Genomic DNA, 27,414 nt, shown 5'->3' on the forward strand with positions numbered 1-27,414 from the left:
TGTGCATGTCATGTAGTGTGACCAGATGACCACAACAAAAAATCGGAACAATACATTCAAGTTATGTAATTTTATTTGTAGCCTACTTCTGGAAAATATGTCACAAAATGCGGGGCTACACTTTTCCTAACCAAAAGAAAATATGATCCTTTCTTTCTCTTTAAATAGTTAACGCTGGCTGTTGCATATATGGGTTGATGCAAGCATTTATTTGAGGATGGGAAGCGCGTCTTTTCATTTTCTGGTGTCTTTGACCAATGACTTTATACACAGAGAACTTCAGAAGCAACAATAGTTAAGGTGCTCACAGACAGCACAGATTCGCTGGCTTTTTACCAGCATGATAATTCGCAGTGGTCCACCTTTACCAAGGTTATTTTTAGGGCATTTTATAGAAAATAAAAACACTGTAATCTTTATTGTCGCGCGCGTTCCCGTATTTTTATTTTATTTTTATTTATTTATTTATTTTTTGCTATTTGATTGCCTTGACCTGTGCTATTATCATCTCTCCCTCCTTGGTTTTTGGCTTCAAGCGGATGAGTAAACTTTTCTTATGAGCATCACAGGTGGGAGGTGGTGATAATTAAGGGGGAAAGTTCAGCACAGCGGAAAAAATAATCACCGCTGATACTGAGACTTTGGGAATGAACGATTCTCTCATTTTCAACACAGAAAAAGCATGAAGCACAGGAATGATCATTTTCGTAAAATATAAGGCTAAGACTGATTATCGGGACAAAAGGACACGACTCGTAAAAGTCCCGATTTTATCAGGACAGTTTTATCTGTAGCTACATGGGTTTTTAAGGGCCGCACATAGCACTGGCGCAGACAAATACAGGGGCATAGATTGTGGGAGAGGTAACCTCCCCACAATAATCAAAACAAGCAAGTACAACCCCCCAAAATTTATACAATGATCAATGAAAACGTAAATTCTTCACACTGTAACCCCCCAGTTGTATTTGCAATTGTTTTTTCTATTTGTGGACGCATAAATTGTGGCATAATCCAAATGCAATTGTAAATTGCATATTACCGTTTGCCATTTCACTTCCTCGACGTCCAGTATGGAGCCTGCCAAAATTCAAATGGAATCGCAATTCCCTTTGCACTTGCATTTCCGATGACACACAGACACCTGTCAATCAGTTTTGGGGGTGGGAGTTTATTCTGTGGAGCGTGTTTGTAATTGGAAGTGACGTCAGTCACAAACGACCGCATTTTAGAGCACCTGTGGACTGTGTGAAAAACCCCATTATCGTAAAGAGTAGGGGTGTAACCCCGGTGTCCTGGCCAAATTTCCCCCATAGGCCCTTCTCAATCATGCCCTCCTAATAATCCCCATCCATTAATTGGCTGTATCACTCTACTCTCACCTCTCCACCAATAGCTGGTGTGTGGTGAGCATACTGGCGCACTATGGCTGCTGTCGCATCATCCAGGTGGATGCTGCACACCGGTGGTGGTTGAGGAGAGTCCCCCTATACTATGTAAAGTGCTTTGAGTGCCTAGAAAAGCACTATATAAAAGTAAGGAATTATTATAGGAATTATTTTTAAAACATGAATCGTATTAGATGATCTTAGGAGCACAAACCATAAATTAATACCCTATATTACAATGTACAAATCTGCTATGACAATAATTTGGTTTCACATTGTTACAGTGCAGCGTGTCTCTCACTGTACATGACTTAACTAACAGCTAGTTGTCCAATACGGTTCTGTTCACACAGCACAGGTTTGCCGAGAACGTGGTTGTGAGACCTGAACATTTGCGGGTGTCAGTTCGGGTATAGAATGGGGTTGTCACACCCATAAATAATGTGTGTGAACGTAACCGTATTAAGCACTCAAAACTGGTCTGACAACTGTATTCTGCTGCTGTGTGAACATGGCCACTGGTCAGGGAGCAGAATTTATAGTAAAAAAGGATTCAAATATTGAACTGTTTTTCACCCACACCTATCATATCACTTCTGAAGACATGGATTAAACCAGGAAGACAAGCAAAAGAAAATTATACACATCTGGAATGGAGGGTAAATATATAATGAGAGAATTTACATTTTGAGGTGAACTATACCTTTGATCTCCATTTTTCCCATTTGAGCGCAGGGTCTATATATTTTTCTTGTTGGCATTGACACATCAAACTGCATGATTTTTTCCAATTAAAAAGTGCAAATATGTGTTTTATTCATGGCCAAAAATGCATTATTTGATCAATAAGTCCTGAAAAGTTATTGACAACAATAAATCAAGACAATTTTATAACTTTTTTACTAACAGGCAAAATTGTAAAAAATGAAATTTTGAACAGGTTTTTGTGTTTTTCATAGCCATTTTTCTTCTCATTAAATCTTTTGTGCAAAATATTCTGGTGATTCTTTTTTAAATAAACAACATTTCAGAATAAAAACCCAAACACAGATTACTTTGCTATTGTCTTCATTTGGACAAAAAAAAACAAATAACATTTGCATCCATATTTGTATCATTCATTCAGTTGATCTGTATACACATCACAGATTTGCATTAATACTCTTTATACAAAATACACTGTTCTCCCTTCTTAAGGTTTCTGTGTGATCAAAGTTCCTTCATCAATTACTGAACTAATCAAACATAAACAGGAAAAGTTACTAATAAGTCACATTATTGCATACTTCATACTGTGCGTCTGGATCAGTTTGAGTTTTAAATTCTTTCACAAAAGCATTACTTTGTGATATAAAAATAAATAGCTATCCATTTTGCGGGGAAAACTGTATTAAAAAAATTATAAATATTACCATTAAACCATGCATCACTTAATGAGTTACAGTTGTACGAACATCAGGATGAATCACACATGTCCTGCTCATATTTCACTGCAAAATCATACTGTTTGTATTTGTGTGTGTATATATATATATATATAACACCAATCAGCAGGGCTCGACATTAACGCTTGTCCGGGACAAGTGGATTTTTGAAGGGGCAAGTGAAAAGAGAATTTTACTTGCCCGACCAGACAAGCAGACTGATTAAAACGTCAATAACAAAAAAATAATCAGCTATATTTGTGATAGACTAGGCCTGTGTCACTTATTAGAAAGTTCATATTCTTATTCTGTTGTTGAAAGTAATCCAGAGCATGTAAAATATAACTCGCTAGTGATCTAGTAACAGCGGCGCCCTGTTTGATTGACAGGTGGTGTACGTGTGTGTGCTGAACATGCGCATGTGTTCCGAAAATGCTTGTGTTAATGCGCACCTGAACGGTCAAATACATTTAAAAATTCTGCCAAAATGCCCGTCTTAGTGAGGTATTCATGTAAACACAAAGAGATGTCTAAAGTGAACGTAAACCGTGGAGAAAAAAGCAGATTTGTATTCAAATGTCAGACTTGTAAGTATAAATGTAAGCTAACAGATCTGCTGCTGTCTAGTGTAGTGTTTCATTATAATAATCAATACATACATAACACATAACAAGAAATCAAGAAAAAACTCACTGATCTTGACTGGATAACTTTAGTAGCTCTAAAAATTATGAATGTATTATAATCATACAGTAAAGACCAGTAGTAGTTTTATGTTGCATTTCATCCTGAATGTTTACTTGAATACTTAATAGCCTACTGCTGTTAAAAACTTGTAAAGCTATTTAAAAAAGCACTAAATTGTCTTATTTTGTATTTTGGTAGATCTTGCTGCAATAACATGATGAGAAAGTAGATCTCATTATATAGAACTATGAGCATCCCTGCTGTTAATCGTGGCAATGGAGACTTTTCGTTATAAGTCCCAGGAGCTCAGCAGTTACAGAAATACTCAAACCAGCCCATCTGGCACCAACAATCATGCCACACTCCAAATCACTGAGATCACATTTTTTCCCCATTCTGATGGTTGATGTGAACATTAACTGAAGCTCCTGACCTGTATCTGCAAGATTTTATGCACTGCACTGCTGCCACACGATTGGCTGATTAGATAATCACATTGATGTTTGTTGGTGCCAGACGGGCTGGTTTGAGTATTTCTGTAACTGCTGATCTCCTGAGATTTTCACACGCAACAGTCTCTAGAATTTACACAGAATGGTGCCAAAAACAAAAAAACATCCAGTGAGCGGCAGTTCTGCGGATGGAAATGCCTTGTTGATGAGAGAGGTCAACAGAGAATGGGCAGACTGTTTTAAACTGACAAAGTCTATGGTAACTCAGATAACCGCTCTGTATAATTGTGGTGAGAAGAATAGCATCTCAGAATGCTATTCTGAGATGCGGGTTGTTGCTGTTTTGGAGGCACGAGGGGGACCTACGCAATGTTAGGCAGGTGGTTTTAATGTTGTGGCTGACTGGTGTATATATATATATATATATATATATATATATATATATATATATATATATATATATATATATATATACTGCATAGGGTTGTGGTTTAAACACATTAATTTAGTGCGATTAAATATTAATTATTTAATTAATAGTTAATGAGAGAATATTAATTAAACAGAATGTGACACAATTTTCAAAGTTTCAAAGAATTCAAACTACTAACTTTATCTTCATACAGCATCCTAAAAACTTAGCATTTATGACACTGAAAACCATTGAGACGCTCCACATATTCTGGAGTATATATTATGCACACAGATCGACAATTAAAAGCACAAATGGAACACAAGAACGCTTCCTGTGAGAACAAGACAGACTGACCAACTCAACTGCAAAATGGATTGCTGTTGATTGCAGGCTTGTTCAATGATATGAGAATAAAACAATTTTGAATTTCCTTCTGAAGCCACGTTTTGTATCGTCTAATACAGCTTTACTCATTTGCCAAAATAATGCAATATCTGAATTATTATATTTATTATATAATATATAAGCAGATTACATTTATAATCATTTTAATTACTATGTATTATTTAGATTACATTTTCTATATAAGGGGGCCTTTTTCAGCAAATATTGATTATATGCGATTAATTGCAATTAATTAATCGGCATGTCAGGTAATTAAAAGAACATTTTTAATTCATTGTCAGCCCTGATTTTTTGCATGAAGCCTACTTTTAGGATCATTATGATTTTTTGACATTTTCACATAAATTAAACGCATTCTACCCCCAAAATTCTCATTACTGCAATGCATTCAGCTGTTTTACTTTTTAAAATTCTCTGTATTCTTGAAGATATCAATTATTGTATTAAAATACATGTAATACAGTATCTGTTACAGACAATTTCTGTAACTTTTATTCTTAAATCAGCATTAAAGCAGTCCAACAAATGCTACAATGATTTATAAATACAATTTAAATGATATATTTATTTTTTTCACATTACAGCAATGAGAATTCTTTTGGGGAAATGTGTCTGATCATCATGAAAAAAATGCTACAATGCAACAAAAATCCTCATTTTCTTCATTCAAAATATCATTTAATTTTTTGTTGTTTTGATTTTGGAGTGAAATATGACTTGAACATTTAACAAAAAAATATGAAAAAGTAACATTCACATCAAAAATCTCCATAAAGTCTTTGATATTTTATCAATGAAACACACTCATTCAAACACAAACACACACACATACTGTAACCTGCATCTAAAAGGAAAATATTACGGCTTCATAAAAGACGTAATACACAACACAACGTACAAAAGACACAAATTTCCGGTAGAGACGTCACCAGACAATCTGTTTTTATCACAAAATGTTTCTTAAAGTGGATAAATTACCACAACCAAACAAGATTTGGTAATAGAAAGCAGTGATGCTCAAAACAATTGGACCCACAAACGATGATTAATAAAACTCATGCCACATGCTTGAAATGACTTGGATAATTTTGGCATGCTGCAATCCACACAAAACTACATTTCCCACAATGCAGCATTTTTTCAGTCGCCGTAATGATTGGCTGACATGTAGTACACTGGGGGGTCGTTCACAAAGGGGTGAAACAATACTGAAACGTCTGAACGAAGGGCTAAAACAAACAGATCAAAATATTTCATATTATTTTTTATAAACATGGTTACAGTCATCATTCGATTCAGTTTCAGGTCCTCGCTGTCAATGACTGAAGATCTCATTTTCAAGCGGGCATCAATGAGATGCATTCCACTGACAAAAACCCTGTTGAAATTTGGTCCTGAAGATTGGAAGTCAAATGGAATAATCAGTTTATTAAAAAAACATCTCAGGTCCATCTCTAGAGGATCTCTTGTCTTCTAGTTTAAAAAAAAGAATCATAAAATGTTAAAATCTGCCATGAGGCTGAGCTACATCATCCACGGGCTCTAGTGTGGTATAAAGTGCGTGGCTGCTGACACAGCGCTCAGTGAAGAGCTGTTGATTCGTTATTAGATGAAAAAAACACTCGAGATATTAGCTTTTATTTCGTTTTCTACTTCCTGTCACAAATGAAAGAGTATCCTTTGTTTGAGGTGCAACTGGAGGTGTGAATGAAGACAGAGCGGAGCTCTGTAGTGGGCGTGGTCATATGGAGTAGGTGGAGCTTTCTGACTGTTGGCGAATGTAGCACTGGAAACTCTGATCACCGATTGGATGCTCCCTGCAAACAACACACAAAACACAAGATTAATTATACTACGTTCCGTTCTAAAAAAAGAGCTGGAATTTACAACTTCCTGCTTGGAAAAATGCAACAGAACAGGGGTTTTCAAACTGGGGTTTGCGGAAATTGTCTAAAAAAAAAAGAAAAAGAAAAAAAAAGAAACAAGTTGACATTTGCCAAATTTGGAAGGTATTACTGATTCATTCTGAAATCATGAAGTTAATCATAATAATTTTATTCTATACTGACAGCCATAGTTTTAACAGTACGAAATAAAAACAAATCTTCGTATAGTTTCATGGATACTTATTTATTTCTAAGTGTTCATCTCTCCTTCGCAACTTACTGTTTATACTTTCAGGAATAGTTTGTTTTTGTATTGTAACCTTCTATGGGTTCTCTCTTTGTCATTGTAACCATATTCTTAGTTTTTAAAATCAAATTTAAGACTTTTTAAGATCCGTTTAAGATCTGAACAAATTAAAGTAATACCGTATGTATTTATTTAATTACATTAAATTACATTTGCAGTTTAATAATCACATTAGGCCATTATATTATGATTTCTGTCTATCTGTCCCCAAATTTAAGACCTCTTCAAATGATAATTAAGACTTTTTATAAACCATTGAAGATATTTAACACTTTTTATGGCCTTAAATGTTGAAAACAGAATTTAAGACATTTTAAAGACTTTTTAAGGACCTGCAGGAACCCTGAATATTTATTGTGAAAAGTGCTTTACAAATAAATGTAGTTTCTCTTCAGGTTTATAAATCTAACATAACTCTTAATAGTGGGCAGAAAACACATATACAGTCAACTTCATACAAAGTTAATATTTTCCAGATAATATTTGAACAATTTCTTTGCTTTAGTCCAATGACAATATAAAAGCCATTTGGTTAGGTTAGGTTAGGTTATACTTTATTGTCCTTTAGGGAAATATTTCTTGGACTCAGGAGTTGCAGTAATACAAAAGTAACATACAAACAAACAATACATCAAAAAAGTTAAAAAAAATAAAAAATAAAAAATAATAATAATAATTAAAAAAAAAATACAAATAAAATTAATAGTAATACTAAAAATAGTAAGGCAGCCCCAAATCTCTCAACATTTTACAAACAAAATGTTGTCTTTATTATGTTTACCATTATTCTCTCACAATATAAACTGGTTTTTATACATGAAAATTAGGGGTGTAAAAAATATCGTATCATATTGTAAGTGAAGCTTTGCATCTAATCGTATTGTGAAATTTGCAACTTTTATATTTTAGGAAGGGGATTCCTCGCAAAGGGATGATTATATTTGGGGGTCCTTGGCATCAAATCGTTTGAAAACCCATCCAATCAAAAAGCAGTAGAAATTAGACTTTCACCTTGTGTGGAAATACACAATTTGTGTTTTGAGAGCGACATGAGAGTGAGTAAATGATGACAGGAACTAAATAAAAAAAATAAAAAAACACTAGCTACTTATCTCCATCCTAAGAGATGAGTAGTTCAATAATTAGTCATAAATTACTGGTTAAATCTTGAGTGATACTCACTGGCTGCCATACTTGGTTTTCCGGAATTTGTCTCGTTTGTACTGCGTGTGCTGCTGTTCCAGCGTCTGTACGGCTGAGATGATGAGTCTCAGAGTTTTATATGTTTCCTGAGGATCATCGATGACAAATGTGGAGTATTCCTCCTGCTCAGGGCCATCATACACAGATCTACTGCCACACGCCTCTGAAATACAGAGAAAGACATTACAAGACTGCAGTATCTGCAGTATCACCGGGTCTGACAGTTTAAAAAGAATCACATTAGAATCAAGTCTGACAGTTTAGAAAGAATCACATTAGAATCAAGCTATAACATGTTTAGTTAACCTTCTTGTGCTTCTCGTTGACCTTCTATGTTTCTCTAGTTCTTTAACTGTCTTTTTTCTGTCATTGTGGTGGGCAGAAATTCTTCAGCAGTCCATCTATCTGTGTTAACATCTATATTTATTTCCTGTGTACTTTTTTTACCCTTTACACCAGATATGAGCATCCAACTCGGGCGATCTGATCACAAACAGTCCTACATTTTGTGATCTGATCATTCAAACCATATTCAGAGGTTAGAAACACTTGTGTCATTGCATTTTTAGTGTCAACACTAATCTGTCCTGATGCATTCTGGACAGCAGCAAAGAACCACCTACTCACCTCACCTGTCAGTCAACCACTGCGATAGAACAAGAGTTTGCTGGTTAAGTGCAGCTTTAAAAGGAAATTACCGTGCACATATACATGCAATGAAGCTCAATAAACCATCCTGTCATGTACAGGTCATTTTGGACCTGTTTTAACAGCCAAAAACTAACTTAATCTTGTATTTGGTCTCAACAACAATGAATAAATGAATAAGAAAAAATTTATTATGTTTGTATTATAATTGTTTGTACTCATGCAATTTACAAAATGTATTAAATTACTAAGTGGTTATTAAAGCAGGGTTTTTCCTGCATTGAAAACTTTTCGCCATCTGCCGAAGTGAAATTTTGGGCCGCAGAAGCAAATTTTATGATATTCATGTTGCTTTTGGCGCTTCATAAATGCTAAATATGCTTCTCATGTGGTTGCGGGATGATTGAAGACTGATATCGCTTGCGTGTCGCACGATCCACCGAGAACCTTTTGCGCAAGTGATGTGCTCTTCTCTATCCTACTATTGTACTTCAGGAGCACATAGGTGCGCGCACCTCAACCGGGCTTAACCTCGATATGTGAGATCCGGTAACAAAATAGTGAAGAGCAGATCACATGTGCGATTAAACTGGGCTTCCCTCGATGTCATGACAAACCTAATGCGTCCCATTTGAATCCTACATGAGAATGTTCTATTTTAAAGCGCTATGGAGCAATTCATGAACGGCACTGACAAGAGAAAGAGAAAACACTATGCGCTCACTGCCCTTCACCAGCAATAATTACAAGACTTTTCACATCTTCACATCAACACCCTTACTAACATTTATCACAGTAAACTTGAATAGATTTTTTCATTACATTACAACGGTGGTAGTTGCATTAAAAAAGTTAACTTTTTAAATGTGTCAAGGCTATTATTTTTTTCATAACAAATAAGCAGTTTATTCCACCTAACTAACAACTGAGGAGCAATCCATGATTTTAACTACAGTAAACACAAGGTCAAGTAGGCTACAATGTAGAATAAAAGTCTGGACCTTTATAAATTATGAAGAAAGTCATGTGGTCAAAAAGAGTCCATACAAAATCTCTATGGCATCCTAGAGATGTCTTGGAACGTTTACAACGGAAGTCTATGGGATTTTCTGGTCATTTTTCGTCCGCAAGACGAACATTTACAGTATGTTCTGAAATAAACATTATTCTTTTAGAATATAAACCAAGATTCAAATAGATACAATGTGTAAGTATTCCAAGTATCAGCTTTTTTTCACTCCAAAATTTTCGCTCAATAAGAATTGTACCATATTACATATATTGGTGGTGCTCTTTTCTGATGAAATGCTCCAATCAAAGCTTGAGTTTAGTGTGAAAAACAAGCCTATGCAAATTTTCATGTTTAGAATTGATACATTTGTGTAAAAAATAAATAGATAATTAAAACGTTATTAACTTTTAAAAAGCGCTTCCTGCCTGTGGTTGACACATCGCTTAGCTGTCGCGTGACGCAAGCGCATTGGCGAGTTCACGCAATAAATCGAAGCGGCACTTATTTTCCAACAGAAGAAGGAACGTCATGTGAGAGTTCGGCCATTTCAAACAGCATCAGAGCCCTGGACGGAAGCGCTGATTTAAAGTTAAAAACATTTTAATTATCGACTTGTTTCTTACATAAATGTATCGATTTGCTTCAGAAGACATTCATTGATCAACTGGAGTCGCATGGATTACTTTTATGCTGCCTAAATGTGACTTTTGGACCGTAAAATTGATGGCACCCGTTTACTTGCATTATAAGGACCTGACAGAGCTCTATCTTCTAAAAATCTTCATTGTGATCTGCTGAAGAAAGATTTTTGGGTGAACTATTCCTTTAATACAGGTACTCCACTAAAATAAGAGAATTCTGCTCAAAATGTCATGTTTGTGCTTGGAAGGTGCACTCAGTGTTTTTCTCACTAAAATGTTTTGCTTCTAAACAAATGAGCAATAATGTAAGGATCGCATGACCAGCCGAATACTACTCGCTTAATCTCAGATTTCAACTTGTCATTGGCCACTTTCACTCTTGGATTAAATGAATCATGGCTAACTCTTAATAGTGAATGGCATCAGTAACTGAACATTTTTGTCTTTGAATTAGGGCTGCACAATATATCAAATGTATTGAAATATCACAGATGTATATATTGAGATATGCATATCGCAAGGACTTGCGATGACTGAATAATTTCAATACTTTCAATTTAAAAATAATGTTTACAAAGTAATGTTTACTGTGACACAGATAGCAGAGAATAGACTGGGCGTGCGATTGTCACTTGGTGTGTTTGCGTGCATACTATGTGCATAAGCACACATCAATGTGTCTTCCACCAATTTCAACCTTTCTGTTGAGATGAGCTCGCTCCACGCAACAACTAACACAGCGCAACGTAAAATTCACGTGAGGACACATATTGACAACTGGTTTTCTTTGTAAGAGACAAGGGGGAAAGTCTGTTTTAATAATACTGGATTATGTGAATACCGGACATTTATTATGTGATCGCAGATGATCTTCTGTTGATTAATTATTGCTAATGTTTTTTTAATATCAAATTGTTCACTTTGTAGTGTTTATATTGTAATATATTGTAAATGATTGTAAGAGTACACATTGTATTCTCTCTGTGTATTTCGGGGATGGTTTATAAATTAAAGATCCACATTATGCGTATTTATTGGGATTTTGGTTGCACAATAAACTGCATCTGGGATTTCATTTAATTTGGACTCTTGTTGCCTCTGTGTCTGCCTTGTCACAGTACAGAAAGAACTTTAACACATTTTATGTATACTGATTTTAAAAAACGAATCAGCAAATTAATTGGTTATCAGCTTTCTTTGTTTTCTTCTGCTTTCTATCTTGCTCCTGAAGCCATCTAAATCAAGCAGTTCTGGAAATTGGCAACTAAAACAGCAATTTAGAAACTAAGTAAGGAGACTTTTTTTTATTTTTCCCCTTTTTCTCCCAATTTGGAATGCCCAATTCCCAATGTGCTTTAAAGTCCTTGTGGTCGCGTAGTGATTCGCCTCAGTCCGGGTGGTGGAGGACGATTCCCAGTTGCCTCCGCGTCTGAGATCGTCAACCTGTGCATCTTATCATGTGGCTTGTTGAGCGCGTTGCCACGGAGACATAGCTTGTGTGGAGGCTTCACGCCATCCACCGCGGCAACCAAGCTCAACTCACCATGTGCCCCACCGAGAACGAACCACATTATAGCGACCACGAGGAGTTTTACCCCATGTGACTCTACCCTCCCTAGCAACCCTAGGCCAATTTGGTTGCTAAGGAGACCTGGCTGGAGTCACTCAGCACGCCCTGGGATTCGAGCTAGCGAGCTAGCGAACCCCAGGGGTGGTAGCCAGCGTATTTTACCACTGAGCTTCCCAGGCCCCTGCCACCTTTAAATATTAAGTATAATTTGGGAGTGACAGTGTAGTAACACACTAATGTATTGAGTGATGCATCTCAGAGACCCTCCCGTCGAAATCTGAAGCAATGTCTCCCGCCTGTCCACTTCAATTCACCTGAGATGGCTCTTAATACCAGGTGTAAACAGAGCCTGAATGAGATGAATATAATGCTGTAGGTGCACTCTCTCTCTCACTCACCCTGCATCTTCACTAATTTAGACATGTAAGTGCTGTAGAGGGAGTAGATTCGCTCAGTCTCTCTGTCTCCGTCCACGTCCAGCTGAATGTTTGCAGGAAGACCACTACGTTAGAGAGAGACAGACACAATGTCAACACTGACAACCAGACTCAACAGATTCAATACAGAGAACGACTTAGAAAACAAGTTAACACGAAATGACATTCACAACTCATTTTACAGTCCTGATTTCTTCTGTTTTTATTTATTTTTCATACTAAATTGTTTTAGATCTTCAAACGAGATATAACATAAAACAAAGGCAACCTGAGTAAACACAAAATACAGTTTTCATATATATATATATATATATATATATATATATATATATATATATATATATATATATTTTTATTGAAGCAAAAAACATATCCAACACCTATATCACTCATGTGAAAAACTAACTGCCCCCTTAAACTTAATAGCTGGTTGTGCCACCTTTTGCAGCAAAAACTGCAACTAAACGCTTCCGATAACTGGAGATCAGTCTTTCACAACACTGTGGTGGAATCTGGCCCATTCTTCTTTGCAGAACGGCTTTAGTTCAGCCACCTTGGAGGGTTTTTGAGCATGAACTGCCCATTTAAGGTCCTGCCACAGCATCTTAATCGGGTTCAAGTCAGGACTTTGACTAGGCCACTCCAAAACTTTAATTTAGCTTCTTTTGAGCCATTCAGAGGTGGACTTGGACTTACTCCTATGCTTTAGATCATTGTCTTGCTGCATAATCCAGTTGCGCTTGAGCTTCAACTCACGGACTGATGACCGGACATTTTCCTTTAGGATTTTCTGGTAGAGAGCAGAATTGTTTCCCTCAGTTATTGCAAGTCGCCCTGGCCCTGAAGCAGCAAATCAACCCCACACCATCACACTACCACCACCATGCTTGACCGTAAGTATGACGTTCTTTTTGTGGAATTCTGTGTTTGATTTACGCTAGATGTAACGAGACCCCTGTCTTCCAAACAGTTCCACTTTCGACTCATAAGTCCACAGAACGTTGTCCCAAAATCTTTGAGGATCATCAAGGTGTGTTTTGGCAAAATTCAGATGAGCCTTAATGTTCTTCTGGGTTAGCAGTGGTTTTCACCTCGCCACTCTTCCATGGATGGCATTTTTGGCCAGTGTCTTTCTGATAGTGGAGTCATGAACAGTGACCTTTATTGATGCGAGAGATCCTGGATGAATCGTCACTGTGCTCTTGGAGGAAATTTGGCATAGTGTGCTACTAGGTGAGACCTTTTAGACAACTTCATGCTGCTGAAGAAGTTATATTTAGGTGTTGATTTGATTGAACAGGGCTGGCAGTAATCAGGCCTGGGTGTGTCTAGTCCAGCTGAACCCCATTATGAATGCAGTTTCATAGATTTGGGCAAATACTTTTTCACACAGGCCCAGTTGGTATTGGATAACTTTGCTTCAATAAATAACATTATAATTTAAATACTGTATTTTGTGTTTACTCAGACTGCCTTTGTTTTATGTAAGATTTTGTTAGAAATTTTGAAACAATTTAGTATAAGGTATACACAAAAACAGAGGAAATCAGGATGGGGGCAAATACTTTTCCACAATACTGTACTTACATAATATAGCTTTTTTTTTTTTTTTTTTTTTTTTTTTTTTTGTGAAACAGGACATTCAATGAGAAAATAATGAAGAACAGGACTTGACTGCAACCATTAGGAATTGATTGGATGGTGAAAAGTGAATGTGAGTTCTGCAGTGGATTTTGTTTTTCAAATCTATCGTAATTCTTGCCATAACCTTTGTTACATTAACTGTCATTAAATTACTGCATTAACTACAACAGCAGCCTAAAACAATTATTGAAGAGCTATTTGACTAGTTTACATTATCCAATAGTGCGCACCAGTCTGGTTCCAGAAGGGAAAAATTTCATTCATTTATTTCCATAAATGGCATAAAACTCTTTTCTGAAGGATTTTATGAAATCCCTATGGAAGAAATTAATGGTAAAAAATACTTGAAGTAATTGGTAATTAATAAGTGAGATAAATAATTGATCAGAGTCCATTTTGATTTCATGTGGACTGTAAAAAGTCAAATATTGGACATCATATGTTTCCAGCATGTTTTACCCCTGAAATGAAAGTGATTCATCTTAGGTAGTATAAGAAACTTATAAGATGGAACACCAGTGTTGTTATTTAAAAAAACACATGAACGTGGCTGTAAACTGTAAACAAGGTGTGTTGACGCGTGTGACTCACCCCGTGCAGGGCGTGCAACCGGGCGCATTGTCTGCAGACAGTTTGCAGCAGAGCCAGTGTCCATTGAGGTACGCAGACGGGTGATATGTGCTCAGACGCTTACGGTTACACTGACTCACTTTAGTCAGAATATCGATCCAGTCACGTGCATCCACACAGTTATTGGCCTGGATGTAGAGCGCCCTTTCAGGCTGGATGACCTGGAACATCTGGAAGAACAAATACAGTATATTCATAATACTAAACTGGTGTATCAATGCTTGTTTTCACAAATAATAGCAAACTTATTATTTTTAAGATTATGACTGCATTGTTTTTAAATTGGGATACTGGATTGGATGTGATATGTTAAAAAACCCTTTGTGGGGGGGCCTGGGTAGCTCAGCGAGTAAAGACGCTGACTACCATCCCTGTAGTCGCAAGTTCGAATCCAGGGCGTGCTGAGTGACTCCAGCCAGGTCTCCTAAGCAACCAAATTGGCCTGGTTGCTAGGGAGGGTAGATTCACATGGGGTAACCTCCTCGTGGTCGCTATAATGTGGTTCGCTCTCGGTGGGGTGTGTGGTGAGTTGTGCGTGGATGCTGCGGAGAATAGCGTGAAGCCTCCATACGCACTATTTCTCCGCAGTAATGTGCTCAACAAGCCACGTGACAAGAAGCGCGGACTGACGGTGTCAGATGCGGAGGCATCTGAGATTCGTCTTCCGCCGCCTGGATTGATGCGAGTCACTACGCCACCACGAGAACCTAGAGCGCATTGGGAATTGGGCATTCCAAATTGGGGAGGGGGAATAATAATTTTTTTGGACAATTTCATATACACAAATGCAAGCTTACTGCTTTAAAATCCAACTTTAGGCTTTTTTAAAATGTATTGATTTAAAATTATTGTATGACTCCCCGTGTTCTTTTTCCAACAAGGAAGCAATCAAAATAACTATTTAACCCTTAAAGCTCAGATGGGCCAGAGAGAAAAAAATAATTATCAAAATATTAGTAACTGACTATAGTCTTGACCAACACTAAATGGTATCGTTTACAGCTTAGAAGCTCTACTTTACATTGTATGTAGGCATTATTACCAAAACTGAACAAATGCTTTGAAATCTGCAGACAAATCAGAAGTGTTCCATTTTGATCATTTATTAATAATTTTGCACTGTACATACTATTGTAATTGGTAAAAACATTAAACTGATCATATAACCATGTGTCTTATGTTGTTAGAAAGCTCTCAAAGAATACAACCAGCCTATTTGTTTTACTCACAGAAACAATATTGTGAGTAATAGCTAAGTATATATCTTTGACATACATGTGACATGTGAACAGGTGTTGCTTATGTCACATTTTCGCTTATAACATCATGAAAAATAAATAGAACATACAACACACAACAACAACCATTACTTAGAGGAGGCAATTATCTTTCAAACAAGCCTAAACACAAGGTAATCAGATGCAGAGATCATTAGATAATTGACACAAAGCACAATGTACACAGTGTCTGGCATCTTGCAATCTGGCTAAAAGCATTTTAGCTTTCTTGGATCAGATGACATCATCGGAAATGCTGTAGCATCATGGAACCATTAACCAATCAGATTGGGTTCAGATCGAAGCAAAAAGTCATCCATATTTGGGCAGGGACATACATATGATTGGTGACTGTTATGGCCACTAGGAGATGGCGCCAAGTACATGAAATAGACTCAACGATGACTCAGATGGCACAGAATGAAACCCATTCTGTGAAATCTCATTACATCATGTCTGCATCTCATAAAATCATGTCTGCATGCTTTGAAAAGAGAAAGCAAAGCTTTAGTCATTGTTGTGTTTGCATGTGTAATTAGAACTTATGTGCAATTGTTATGTTTTATTTGTTTGGAGAGGCTTTTCAACAATTGTTGAAAAATGTTTTTGGACACTTGGATCAATTGTTTTTGTAATGCTATAACTTTTTATTGATTTGATGAATCAACAAATTTTTTAACTCAGTTACAGGTGACATAATTGGGAACAAAACAAAAGCAGGTATGTGTAGGTATATGTAAAATCAGAAAAATATTTGAACAGTTTCTTTGGCTGAGAGTCTTAGAATTTATCGTAATATATATAACTAAAATATTCAAAAAGTTATCTTTAAATTTATACCAAACACTTGTTTTTTTGTTTGTAGAGTTATAAGCCTTTACTTTTGGGCAAGCCACTTAAACAGGAATTCTTTAATAACATCTTCAGAGCTTTAAAGCTTATTTGAAAATAATTATTGACTCATTGGAAAGATTGTGTTATCTGAAGATGTTTGTGTGTGTGCTTTTTTTTGTGTGTGTGTGTTAAAAAAGATATATATATATTTTTTTATTATTATTGTTTTATATTGTAACTTTATGTGCTGTATTCTTATTCATTTATGTTGTGTTAGGCTGACTGAGTTGTATTCTGTGCTGTACATCCCCTGTACTGTTTCTAAATTCAAAATAAAAGCATTAAAATACATCTAAACGGGTGCAATTTACCAGCAACTATAAACACACTAAAACCAGCTTTCAGATATCACTTCTATGTACTATTTTGAGAGATTTTGACATGACAACACTGTGCTTATTGACTTCAGACTTTCTGAAATGGTAACACTCGATATGGAAAATATTCATATGCTGCCTACTATTATTACTACTATAATGCCTACTAATTATTCAGTTTAATTGCATGTCTAACAGTATACAGTTTGCAATAATAAAAAATTCTAACAGTAGTATACTACTATGTTGTCACATGACCTCATTGTGTTAATGTTTATTCTCAGAAATAAAAATGGTCAGTATGCCTTTTAGTCCAATTTTGTGTAAAATGTCTTTTGATCAAATAATGAGTCAAGAAAGTGATGTTAAAAATCACAGCTGATATTCCTTCCAATTCATTTTTCACACTGGAATATCATTTTGAGTACATTGCATTTTTTGACACTGTATTCCATGCATTGCACAAAGATAATGCGCATCTGTGCTCGATAAACATTCTAAATACTTGTGAAATAGTGTGGTAGCAGTGTGCTTTTTATTCAAACTCATTGGCTAACTTCGGAATAGCGTACTACTATACTACTCTTACAGTTTCTGCCATATGAAGAATATAAAAGTAAAGGTACTATAGTTGTATGCTATTCCAAACATAGCAAAAAGGTGCATACTTTTCTCTTACATTCTTCATTTTGAAAGACTCTTCTTCTAGTCTCTCTACAGCCAGGATGTTCTCTATAGGGATGCTGCACAGAGCGCCCTCTCCTGGACAGACACAATACAACAACAGACACACAGAAGTGTAATAAACATATCAATAATGTCATAAATACTGGAGGACAACAAACACACTTTCATGACACTCACTACACGATGGGTGTATATATGAGTAAAGAGAAACATCTGAATGATTAGCGTGTCTGTAGTGTTCTCAAAAACATTGGGAAATGTTGTTTGCAAATGTTCTGTATGAGCAACACTGATTTTAATAATGTTACACATTATATAATCTAATAATTTTTGTTCATGTTAATAAAAGTTATAAAGGGATCTAAATTGTTTATAGTAAAGAAATATATGTAGGTTCTTTTCAAATTATCAACAAAACTTGTTTTAAAAGGCCTGTATGATTTAGTCTTGCATGTAACAGGTTGATGAATACACATCCTTACACGTTTAACACACTTCTAAACCGTGAGAAAGGTGGCCTTTAAAAAAATACCATCAGACATGCAATATGGGTATTTACTGCTTAAATGATTGGTCCATATACACAACATCCAATGCAAAGACACATTTTAGAAGTAGTATGTTATTTTTATTTGAATATTTGTGCGATTCCTTCATGAAATGTTCAAATCTCCCAACAGCAGACACGATAACAATGATGGTGATCTGTGAAATATCATAATTTATGTCAAATACTGAGTTTATCCTGATCCTGATGGAAATCTAAAGAATCCCACATCTCCGAGAATCTTTTGGAAACGGGGTGTTTCAACCCCCAAAACAGCACATTTCAGCTCAATTTGAAAGCAGTACCCATTGACAGTTTTTTTCTACGTGGCGCCACCGAGCATAGAATTCAAATGATGTGACGTGTGTACATCAGTGTATGACGGCTTGTGTGCATCAAGTTCCAAATAAAAAGAGAAAATAATCAAATGAGATGATTCTTTAGTAAAGGATTAGTTGTGTAATATATATATAAAACATTTCTGGGTTGAATTTTCAGCAAAAATAACTCTACGGTGAAATGTGTGTAAGATATCATGTGATGTAGTCACACTGAAAACACACCGATACAGAACGCTTCATTAGTTCACATATAAACATACAGACGGTACTGATGACACACAAACAGACATCTGGCACACCTGTAGTGAGAGTATGGGACAAACCTTTTGCGTTACCTTTGGTTTTATGGTAGGTAAACTCGTGGTTAGTGAGACGAAACCATCTCTTCTTAAAGTTCTTCAGACCGAAACGCTTTCGTCCTTGAGCTCGTTTGATCATGAACCTGAGAGAAAAGAGAACGTTAGAGAGCAAAACCTCAGAGCTGCTCCTGTTAAAGACAAACTTAAACTCAAACTTCCCTCTAGTCTAAATCATACACTAACTGCATTTTGTTCCGGCTAATATTATTAATCAACTCATTTTGATGTCGTAACATGATCAACAGTGTTAAAAAGTATTCAACCTTCATGCAATGTTCGGGTCATTCTGACCCATTTAAGAAACAGTAAAAAATGAATCTTAATCTTCTATTTGATAAAATGGTTTACTGTATATCTACTTTAAAAGAAAAGTAACACTAATAGTAACATCTTGTTGTAAAAAGCTTGGTTTATTATGAAAAAAAAAAAAAACTGTCAATGTTCATGTTTATAATCAAACAGGAGGTGTCCTATACTGTAAATCTACTGGACTCTACCATGTCTTTCTTGAGCTGAACAAAACGGTTGCTTGGAGTTCTCTCCAAAACAGAAGGGTTAAACCAAATTATTTCAACAGAAACATCCTTCTATGTCCAGGACTAGATCATTTTTTGGATCCTTTTGAAAATCTTTTCGATGACATATATTTCCAGAGGAGTCTGAGACTCAAATTCTTCCAAGATCAAATGATCTGAGCTAAACTATCCACATTCATTTTATAGCTCTATACCGTATGTCACCAGCTGACTCATTTGTGTGTTTTTTCTCTCTTACAAGGAATAGTTAGATCTTTCATCATATACTCACCCTCATGCCATTCCAGATGTGTATAACTTTCTTTCTTCTGCAGAAAACAAATGAAGATTTTTAGAAGGATATCTCAGCTCTGTATGTCCATACAATGCAAGTGTGGTGTCCAGAACTTTGAAGCACCAAAAAGCACATAAAGGCAGCATAAAAGTAATCCATTAGACTCTAGTGGTTAAATCCATATCTTCAGAAGTGATATGATAAGTGTGGGTGAGAAACACTAAAAGATGTTTTACAAGAAAATAATATTAAAAGATCAATATTTGAGTCTATATTTATAGTCTTTTCTAGTTTAAAGTCTTTTTTTACTATAAATTCTCCTCCCTGCCCAGTAGGTGGCAATATGCACAAAGAATGCATATCGCCAAAAACAAAAGAAGAATGTGAAAGTGAAAGTGGAGATTGGTAGCAACAAAAGGACTTCAAAATTGATTGGTTTCTCACCAACACCTATCATGTCGCTTTATCCACTGGAGTCTTATGGATTACTTTAATGCTGACTTTATATGCTTTTTGGACCTATAAAGTTCTGGTCACCATTCACTTGCATTGTATGGACCTACAGAGCTGAGATATTCTTATAAAAATCTTAATTTGTGTTCTGCAGAAGAAAGAAAGTCATACACATCTGGGATGTCATGAGGGTGAGTAACTGATAAGAGAATTTTCATTTACAAGTATTCCTTTCAGGAAAATGTGAAACATCTGAGACAAAGTTGATCATTTAAATAAGTTCAGTATTCTGAGTGATGAAAGAGTCTCATCTGAGCAATACAAATTTCCTCTGTGTTTGTATACACCTGCATTATATCAGCCATCAGTAACACTGCTCTAAAAATATAAGCATTGGCCATTAAAAAACCCATAATGGTCGACAACTAGAGAGGGTGTGTGACAGCAGTATGTTACAGGTTGTGACAGTTTCTCTGCTCACAAACAGGGAAGGGAAGTAGGAGCACTACAAGGTCACAGACAAACGACATGGAAGAACAAAGACAAACACTTCATTCTGTCTGTGTATTAATATTCTGTCTTTTATCGTATTATCATATTAATTGATCACAAATACTGGGAGTCTATAAAGAGGGCAAAGAGGTCATATTGAGGGTCAAATGTCACAGTGGCACCAAACACAGGTGTGTCTTACCTGCCAGAACTTTTTGCATCAAATCTCTTAATAACAAATTTAACGCTCCTGCGTCCAGCAGAGAAACACAAACACACACACACACACACACACACACATGCTGAAGAGTCCTAACGCAAACACACTAATAAACGTGCCATGACATCGGGTAGCATGCATCAAGGAAGTGAGTCTCTCACCCCTCCTTCAGCATGATGGAAGTCTCGATACTCCTCTCGTCCCAACGGCCCGAAGATGAAATCAGATCCAGAAACTGAAATACACACAGCATCAAACCAAACAAATGACATTTGCTTCGATATTTTGTAGTCTAATGCAATCACATGACATTTTTAAGTGTGACTTAAGCAAACAAATACTTTTTAGGGCCATTGTAGAATAATGAATGAAGAATACATTACAGATACACACAGACATATATTTGGATTAATAAATGATAAAAACAACAGATATATAAAATGGTAACACTTAACAATAAGGTTGTATCCATTAACAATAGTTAACTACTAAGTTATTAGTGAACCAATAGTGAGCAATACTTATACGGCCTTTATTAATCTTGGTTAATGTTAATTTCTACATATACTAATGCATTTTTCCATATTTAAAGTTGTATATGTTGACATTAGGTCATGTTTTATGAACCAACATGAACAAACAATGTATTAGTATTTTGATACATTAACATTAGCAAAGATTAACAAATACTTTGAAAATACATTGTTCATTGTTAGTTCATACATTTACTAATGTTAATGAACAGAACCTTATTGTAAAGTGCTACCAATAAAAATGAACAAAGTTCAGCCATGCAACTCTATGTGGTGCAAGCTGATAGGTTCTTTGATCTTGTAATCTGTTAGCCAATCAGCTCGCTCACATGTGACATGTTAAGCCAATCGGCTCACATGTTGTAAGCTGATTGGTCCTTTGATCGGGTAATCAGGTAGCCAATCAACTTGAGCCTCTCTCATTGTCTAACATTTAAATTGCTCAGTTTTGCAGATAAGCTGGTTTCACCAGCTTTTTTCCTCTGAAACCCACTTCCACCTGTCTAGATCTGCTACATGGGGATTGTTTGTAATGTCTTTTTGTGCAGCAGCATGTCCTAAATGCTCGATGGTTAAAGTCTTACATTTTGTCTATATGTGCATCAGCAGCTTATCCACATGCTTTACTCATATTTTCTAGCAGTATAGTGTATTTTCTAGCAGTAGCAAGTCTCCATTCTTGCTCTGCAGCAGCAGCAACAGCAGATCTAGTCCGCCAAGACCAATATCCTTTCAATATGTCATACCCACAGTACCATGCTTAATCTTCCCAAGAGTTGTCATGACTGAACTATATATAAAGATTAATGGAAATCTACAAAGAAGAAAAACTCACATTTTTCACAGCATCCGCATATTTTTGTTCATTGAAGTAATCGTAGAATGCAGCCATGTACGATTCTTTGAAATTGGCCTTTCAGAGAGAAAGAGAAAAGTGATTTGTATCATTGTGTTTTTAATAGCAGAGAGGAATCTCATGATCTGTGAAATACAGACTTACAGATTTGGATTTGGCGAGGCTTCCCAGAGTCTGGATGGTTTTGGAAATGAGCGTGAGGGTTCGTGATGTGCACGGATCCTTTATGAAGACAATAAGAGGATAGAATCATTCAAAACATTTCTGACTGATCAGAACAAAGCTTTAGATGAACATGACAAAGATAGAACAGAGCATTTTAGTGTGTGAGGAGGATTTACACACACCGGGTGATGCGGTCTAAGGTGGAACAGATTCGGTGACAAGATCGCAGGTGCAAAGAAACGCAGGAAGATGAAACTACTGACAGCTGTGTACCGCACGTCTGGATCAACTGCAACAACACACACAGCACAAACATCATCATCATTAGGATGTATTACATGGTATTACTTCATTCCCCATAATGAAATGTGTTATCAATCATTAATCATTCATGAGGAATCAAGCATTTGATTCTTTCTGCAGTATTCATCAGTGACCTGTAGGTGGCGGAATGAACTTCAAGACACCATAAAGCAGGTTTCAAAACAGTGTGAAATACTTTATGTTGATAAACCAACCTAGTTTCATAAAATGAACGTTACTATAACAACATTTTTGCAAACTGACATTTATGTGCAACGTTTTACATTTTGCAGCAGTTTCCTGGTGAAATTAAAACTGGAAGCACTATAACAACTGTGTGTATTATTCACTTTCACACAAATCACGACTACAATGGCTGATTATGACTTTATTAACACTTATTTTTAGTACTATTACTCACCCCCACTACGTTATGATATCAAACACTTTTACTATAACATATCATTTGAAAACGATACATTTTAATACTTGTATTACAGACCCACCTACATTTACACACTTACTCAAACGTGATTTGCTTACATGGTAGCTCACCTGATAAAATGTTCGACTTTGAACTCAGAAGGCCGTGTTTCAAGACCAGCCAAGCATGCAAGCTGACACGTGAGACGAAAGTGTCATATAAGTGACACAAAATGACGTGGTTGCTGCAGACAATTTGCTTTTCATGTCGCATTTGCTTTTAGGACAATATTGGTTAAGTGTAAGTGTTGGTTTAAGGTAAGAATGTCTTTTTTTCACCTTTCATTTTCTTTTAATACACTATTGCTTACATTTAGGTTCAAGTTTTTGGTTAGGGAGGTAAGTTTTACTCATTAAAACTTAGTCTGATTACGACACCCTTTCACTTACTTTTGGCACCCCCCCCTGGACATTTTACAAGGAAACTGCAGCCAAACGTGTAAAGAAGCACATAATTTCGATTTGCAAAAATGTTGCCAGGGTCACGTCATGTTTATGAGATCAGGCTGTTATACATGTGAGATTTCTTGCATTTCTTGTGAGATTTGTTGATGTGAAGTAGCGTTGTACATTTTATTTAAAGAAATGGTATTGCAATAATTTTATATTTTTTATTCAAGAGGACTGAGATTTCAAAACAAGCAGTGTGAAAGGAAAGTGCGCTGAGATCTTATGAAGTGGATTTAAAAAGGAAAATGAATTCACTTTTAAATTCAGATAAAATGTGAATGCAAAGACAACTGGCTTCTTTATCGCTCAGTTCACTATTGGCTCAAATGAAAATGTGAACGCTCTTATAGAGAAACAGGTTTTATTAACTATGCAGGAGTAATCTGAAGGTCATGTGTGTGTATGGTGGTGAGTGTGTGTTTACCTTGAAAACGGGATGCCGCAGATTCTCGTAGCGAGAAGAAGATGTCACACATGACTGTGGGGCAGCTGACGCCTGAGCTGGTGATGACATTAAAGATACGATCGACATACTGCCGCAAGTTTTCCTGAAGAGAAACACATGCAGTGTGGTTAGATGATGTCAGATCAACACTAATCTGAAACACTCCAAAACATGTTACTAAAGACAAACATGGAAAAATTACAAGAATTTTTCAGTGTCACTCACAGAAAAATGAATGGGAGAAATCGCAACACTCAATATGGCGGCTGTAGGAATGCAAATCCTGCCTTTCAATTAAAAGAGCCAAACGTCTTTTTAGACAGAGGTAGATTTCATTGCTGATTTGAAATACGTCATTAAAATGTATTGTTTTTTTTCTTTTCTTTTCTTCTCCCCTTTTCTCCCCAATTTGGAAAGCACAATGTGCTCTAAGTCCTCACGGTGGCGTAGTGACTTGCCTCAACCCTGGTGGCAGAGGATGAATCTCAGTTGCCTCCACGTCTGAGACCGTCAATCTGCACATCTTATCACGTGGCTTGTTGAGCATGTTACCGTGGAGATGCAGAGCGTGTGGAGGCCCACACTATTCTCCGCGGCATCCACGTAGAACTCACCATATACCACACATTATAGCGACCACAAGGAGGTTACCTCATGTTACTCTACCCTCCCTAGCAACAGGGCCAATTTGGGCCAATACATATAACCATACAGCACCGTGTTATATTATTGCAAAGAACATTCCTGGCTGTTAAAAAAACATTCCATTTTAAACTAAAGTGCATAAAATAAAGATTCATATTCTCAAATTTTAAGTCAGAAGTAAAACAAGGGGGGGAACGCTTCAATAGGCAGTTCTGTGTTAATAGAACATAAAAAAAAATAAAATAAAAAAAAAGGAAGGACGAGTCGAAATATATTTTTGTGGTAATCAACACTATGCTACAAATGCTGTCGACTGAGATTAACTTTTATTGAACCAACAATATTCCTTTAAGCAATAGCATTGAGTTTGTGTTCTACACCAAATATTCTCACAGAACTGTGTGACTCACCCTGTTTGTGTCCAGATTTTCAGACTCTTTCAGTTTGACGGGGTCAATCTCACATGGTTTGTGATCAGTGCAAATCTACAAAGACAAAATAGCCGTATAAGCAGAAATACACTTAAAAAGAGAGTCCAAAGTTGAGAAACAAAAGAGGCGAGTAAGAAACGGAGCACTACAAACTCACTTCATCAATGATGGGTTTGAGCGTGACCTGCAGGTAATGCATCCCTGCTAGTTTCATGGTCTCATCAATGCATTTAGACGTGAGCGAGTTTCCACGGAAGATAGTGTTCGGATCCCTGGAGGAAACAAACGGCACATGACACAGAGGAAATGTGTTGAATCACTCTGGGTTTATTTTGTCATGATGACCGACTGATTGCACATGATCACTTGCATCCATGCTGGATGTTTAACCAGCCAGTCACTCTGGACAGACCACAAGTAAGCTAACTTGAATAAAAACTCCCTTTCTATTATGGTTAGTCAGTAGTCATTTTAATTAGCTTTAAAAAGCAGTACTGTGTGCGTGTGCTCACTGTGTGCGGTTGATCTCAGCGTGCGCAATAGCACTGAGAAAAGGCACTATTTTGCCATAGTGCAGGAAGAGTCGCACCAGAGGAACGGCCGCTTCATGTTTCTCTCGACATGCCTCGCCCAAGATGTGCGCCGCCGATGCTGACACAGGCTGCAACACATACACATGCTTGTTTACACAAATCAACAGGGCTCTATCGCATATAGACATCTAAATACACACACACCTGTACATGTGCAGACTGCAGCAGAAGGTCTCTGAGCGGGTTATAATGCTCCGTAGAGAACACATGATCTTCTGTGTAAACGATGTTGAGTCTTAACGAGCCCAGCTCATCAGCTTTCACCGATTTATTCCCATTATCTCTAGGCTGCAGGAAGTACCTGAAACACAAAGAACAACTGAGGAGCTGATACTCTCATAACATGACTCATTTCTCAGGGCTCTTTTTGATTAATTTCTTATGACTTATGGGGTGACCTGATATGGCTTACTACAAATCATTGCATAGAGATGCCTGGGCAGATTTACATTTGTATGTGAGGTACCAGACTTCTGAATTATTAGATGTAAGCGATTATACTCATTAGTATACAAATGTCTGTAATTTGTACACTGTTATTTGTTTTAGTCATTGAAATTGTCCCTTAAATTTAGTCAATATTTTGTCATCATATTTATTAATTTTAGTCAGTTTTAATTCTACAAAAATGGCATATAATATTAGTGTTGATACTTACAAATAAAGTTACTAAGCAACGTGCTGAAATAGATATAACTCGAACAAAATATCACTATAATGAACTTGGCAAAAAAAAAAGAAAAAAGAAAAAAGGAAAAGGCTCGATATATAGACTCTAAAAATAAAGTTCCATTTGTTAACATTAGTTAACAACATTAGTAAACATGAACTAACAATAAACATGTCAGGATTGTATTTTGTTCATATCTTTTACTTTAAATTAGTTCCATGCCATGTTTGCTCCTGTTTCCTTGTCATGTGATCTTGTCGTGTGTTTCCCATGTTCTTGTGTCTTGTCCCCATTGGTTCATTGTTTCATTAGGTTGTCAGCAGTCTTGTTATCTTGTTTAGAGTCCTAAGTGTTCATTTGTTATCATTTTCATGTGTTCTCCCAAGTCCTAGTATTTAACCTTCATGTTTGCCATTGTCCATTGTCGAGTACTGTTCGTGTAATGTTGGTTCCATGATCAAGTCAAGTCATGTTTATGTTTTATAGTCAAGCCAAGTCATGTCAAGTTTAGTCAAGTCTAGTTCATGTTTATGTTTTGTGTTCATGTTTGGATTCATGTTTTGGAATACACCTTGTTTATAAACTGCACTTGGGTTCATCGCACTTCATCTTCGTCTACTTGTTGCCATCCTCGTTACAAAACAATACTTATACAGCATTTATTCATCTTAGTTAATGTTAATGTCAACATATG

At 36.3% G+C, this 27,414-nt stretch overlaps 1 protein-coding gene across 5 annotated transcripts in view; it reads right to left on the reverse strand.

Annotated features, from left to right (window-relative positions):
* Positions 1–2,192: 2,192 nt before the first annotated feature.
* LOC127445112 (ras GTPase-activating protein 3) overlaps positions 2,193–27,414 on the reverse strand; it is a 97,761-nt gene continuing 72,539 nt past the window's right edge. For 2 of the 5 annotated variants that reach the window (XM_051704912.1, XM_051704914.1), the window contains exons 10-24: positions 26,195–26,351; positions 25,970–26,118; positions 25,615–25,729; positions 25,437–25,511; positions 24,361–24,484; positions 22,883–22,989; positions 22,680–22,757; positions 22,515–22,592; positions 21,308–21,381; positions 19,136–19,254; positions 17,917–17,999; positions 14,711–14,919; positions 12,437–12,540; positions 8,147–8,330; positions 2,193–6,588 (exon numbers count right to left, since the gene is read on the reverse strand). In XM_051704912.1, coding sequence (XP_051560872.1) covers positions 6,513–6,588; positions 8,147–8,330; positions 12,437–12,540; positions 14,711–14,919; positions 17,917–17,999; positions 19,136–19,254; positions 21,308–21,381; positions 22,515–22,592; positions 22,680–22,757; positions 22,883–22,989; positions 24,361–24,484; positions 25,437–25,511; positions 25,615–25,729; positions 25,970–26,118; positions 26,195–26,351 — 1,732 coding nt within the window. In that variant the 3' untranslated portion in view covers positions 2,193–6,512. Of the gene's footprint in view, positions 6,589–8,146; positions 8,331–12,436; positions 12,541–14,710; positions 14,920–17,905; positions 18,000–19,135; positions 19,255–21,307; positions 21,382–22,514; positions 22,593–22,679; positions 22,758–22,882; positions 22,990–24,360; positions 24,485–25,436; positions 25,512–25,614; positions 25,730–25,969; positions 26,119–26,194; positions 26,352–27,414 lie in introns of those variants that run through there. The other 3 variants (XM_051704913.1, XR_007897933.1, XR_007897932.1) reach the window with 3 other exon arrangements.

The sequence above is a fragment of the Myxocyprinus asiaticus genome, chromosome 8, assembly GCF_019703515.2.
Source record: "Myxocyprinus asiaticus isolate MX2 ecotype Aquarium Trade chromosome 8, UBuf_Myxa_2, whole genome shotgun sequence".
Lineage (NCBI taxonomy): Eukaryota > Metazoa > Chordata > Actinopteri > Cypriniformes > Catostomidae > Myxocyprinus > Myxocyprinus asiaticus.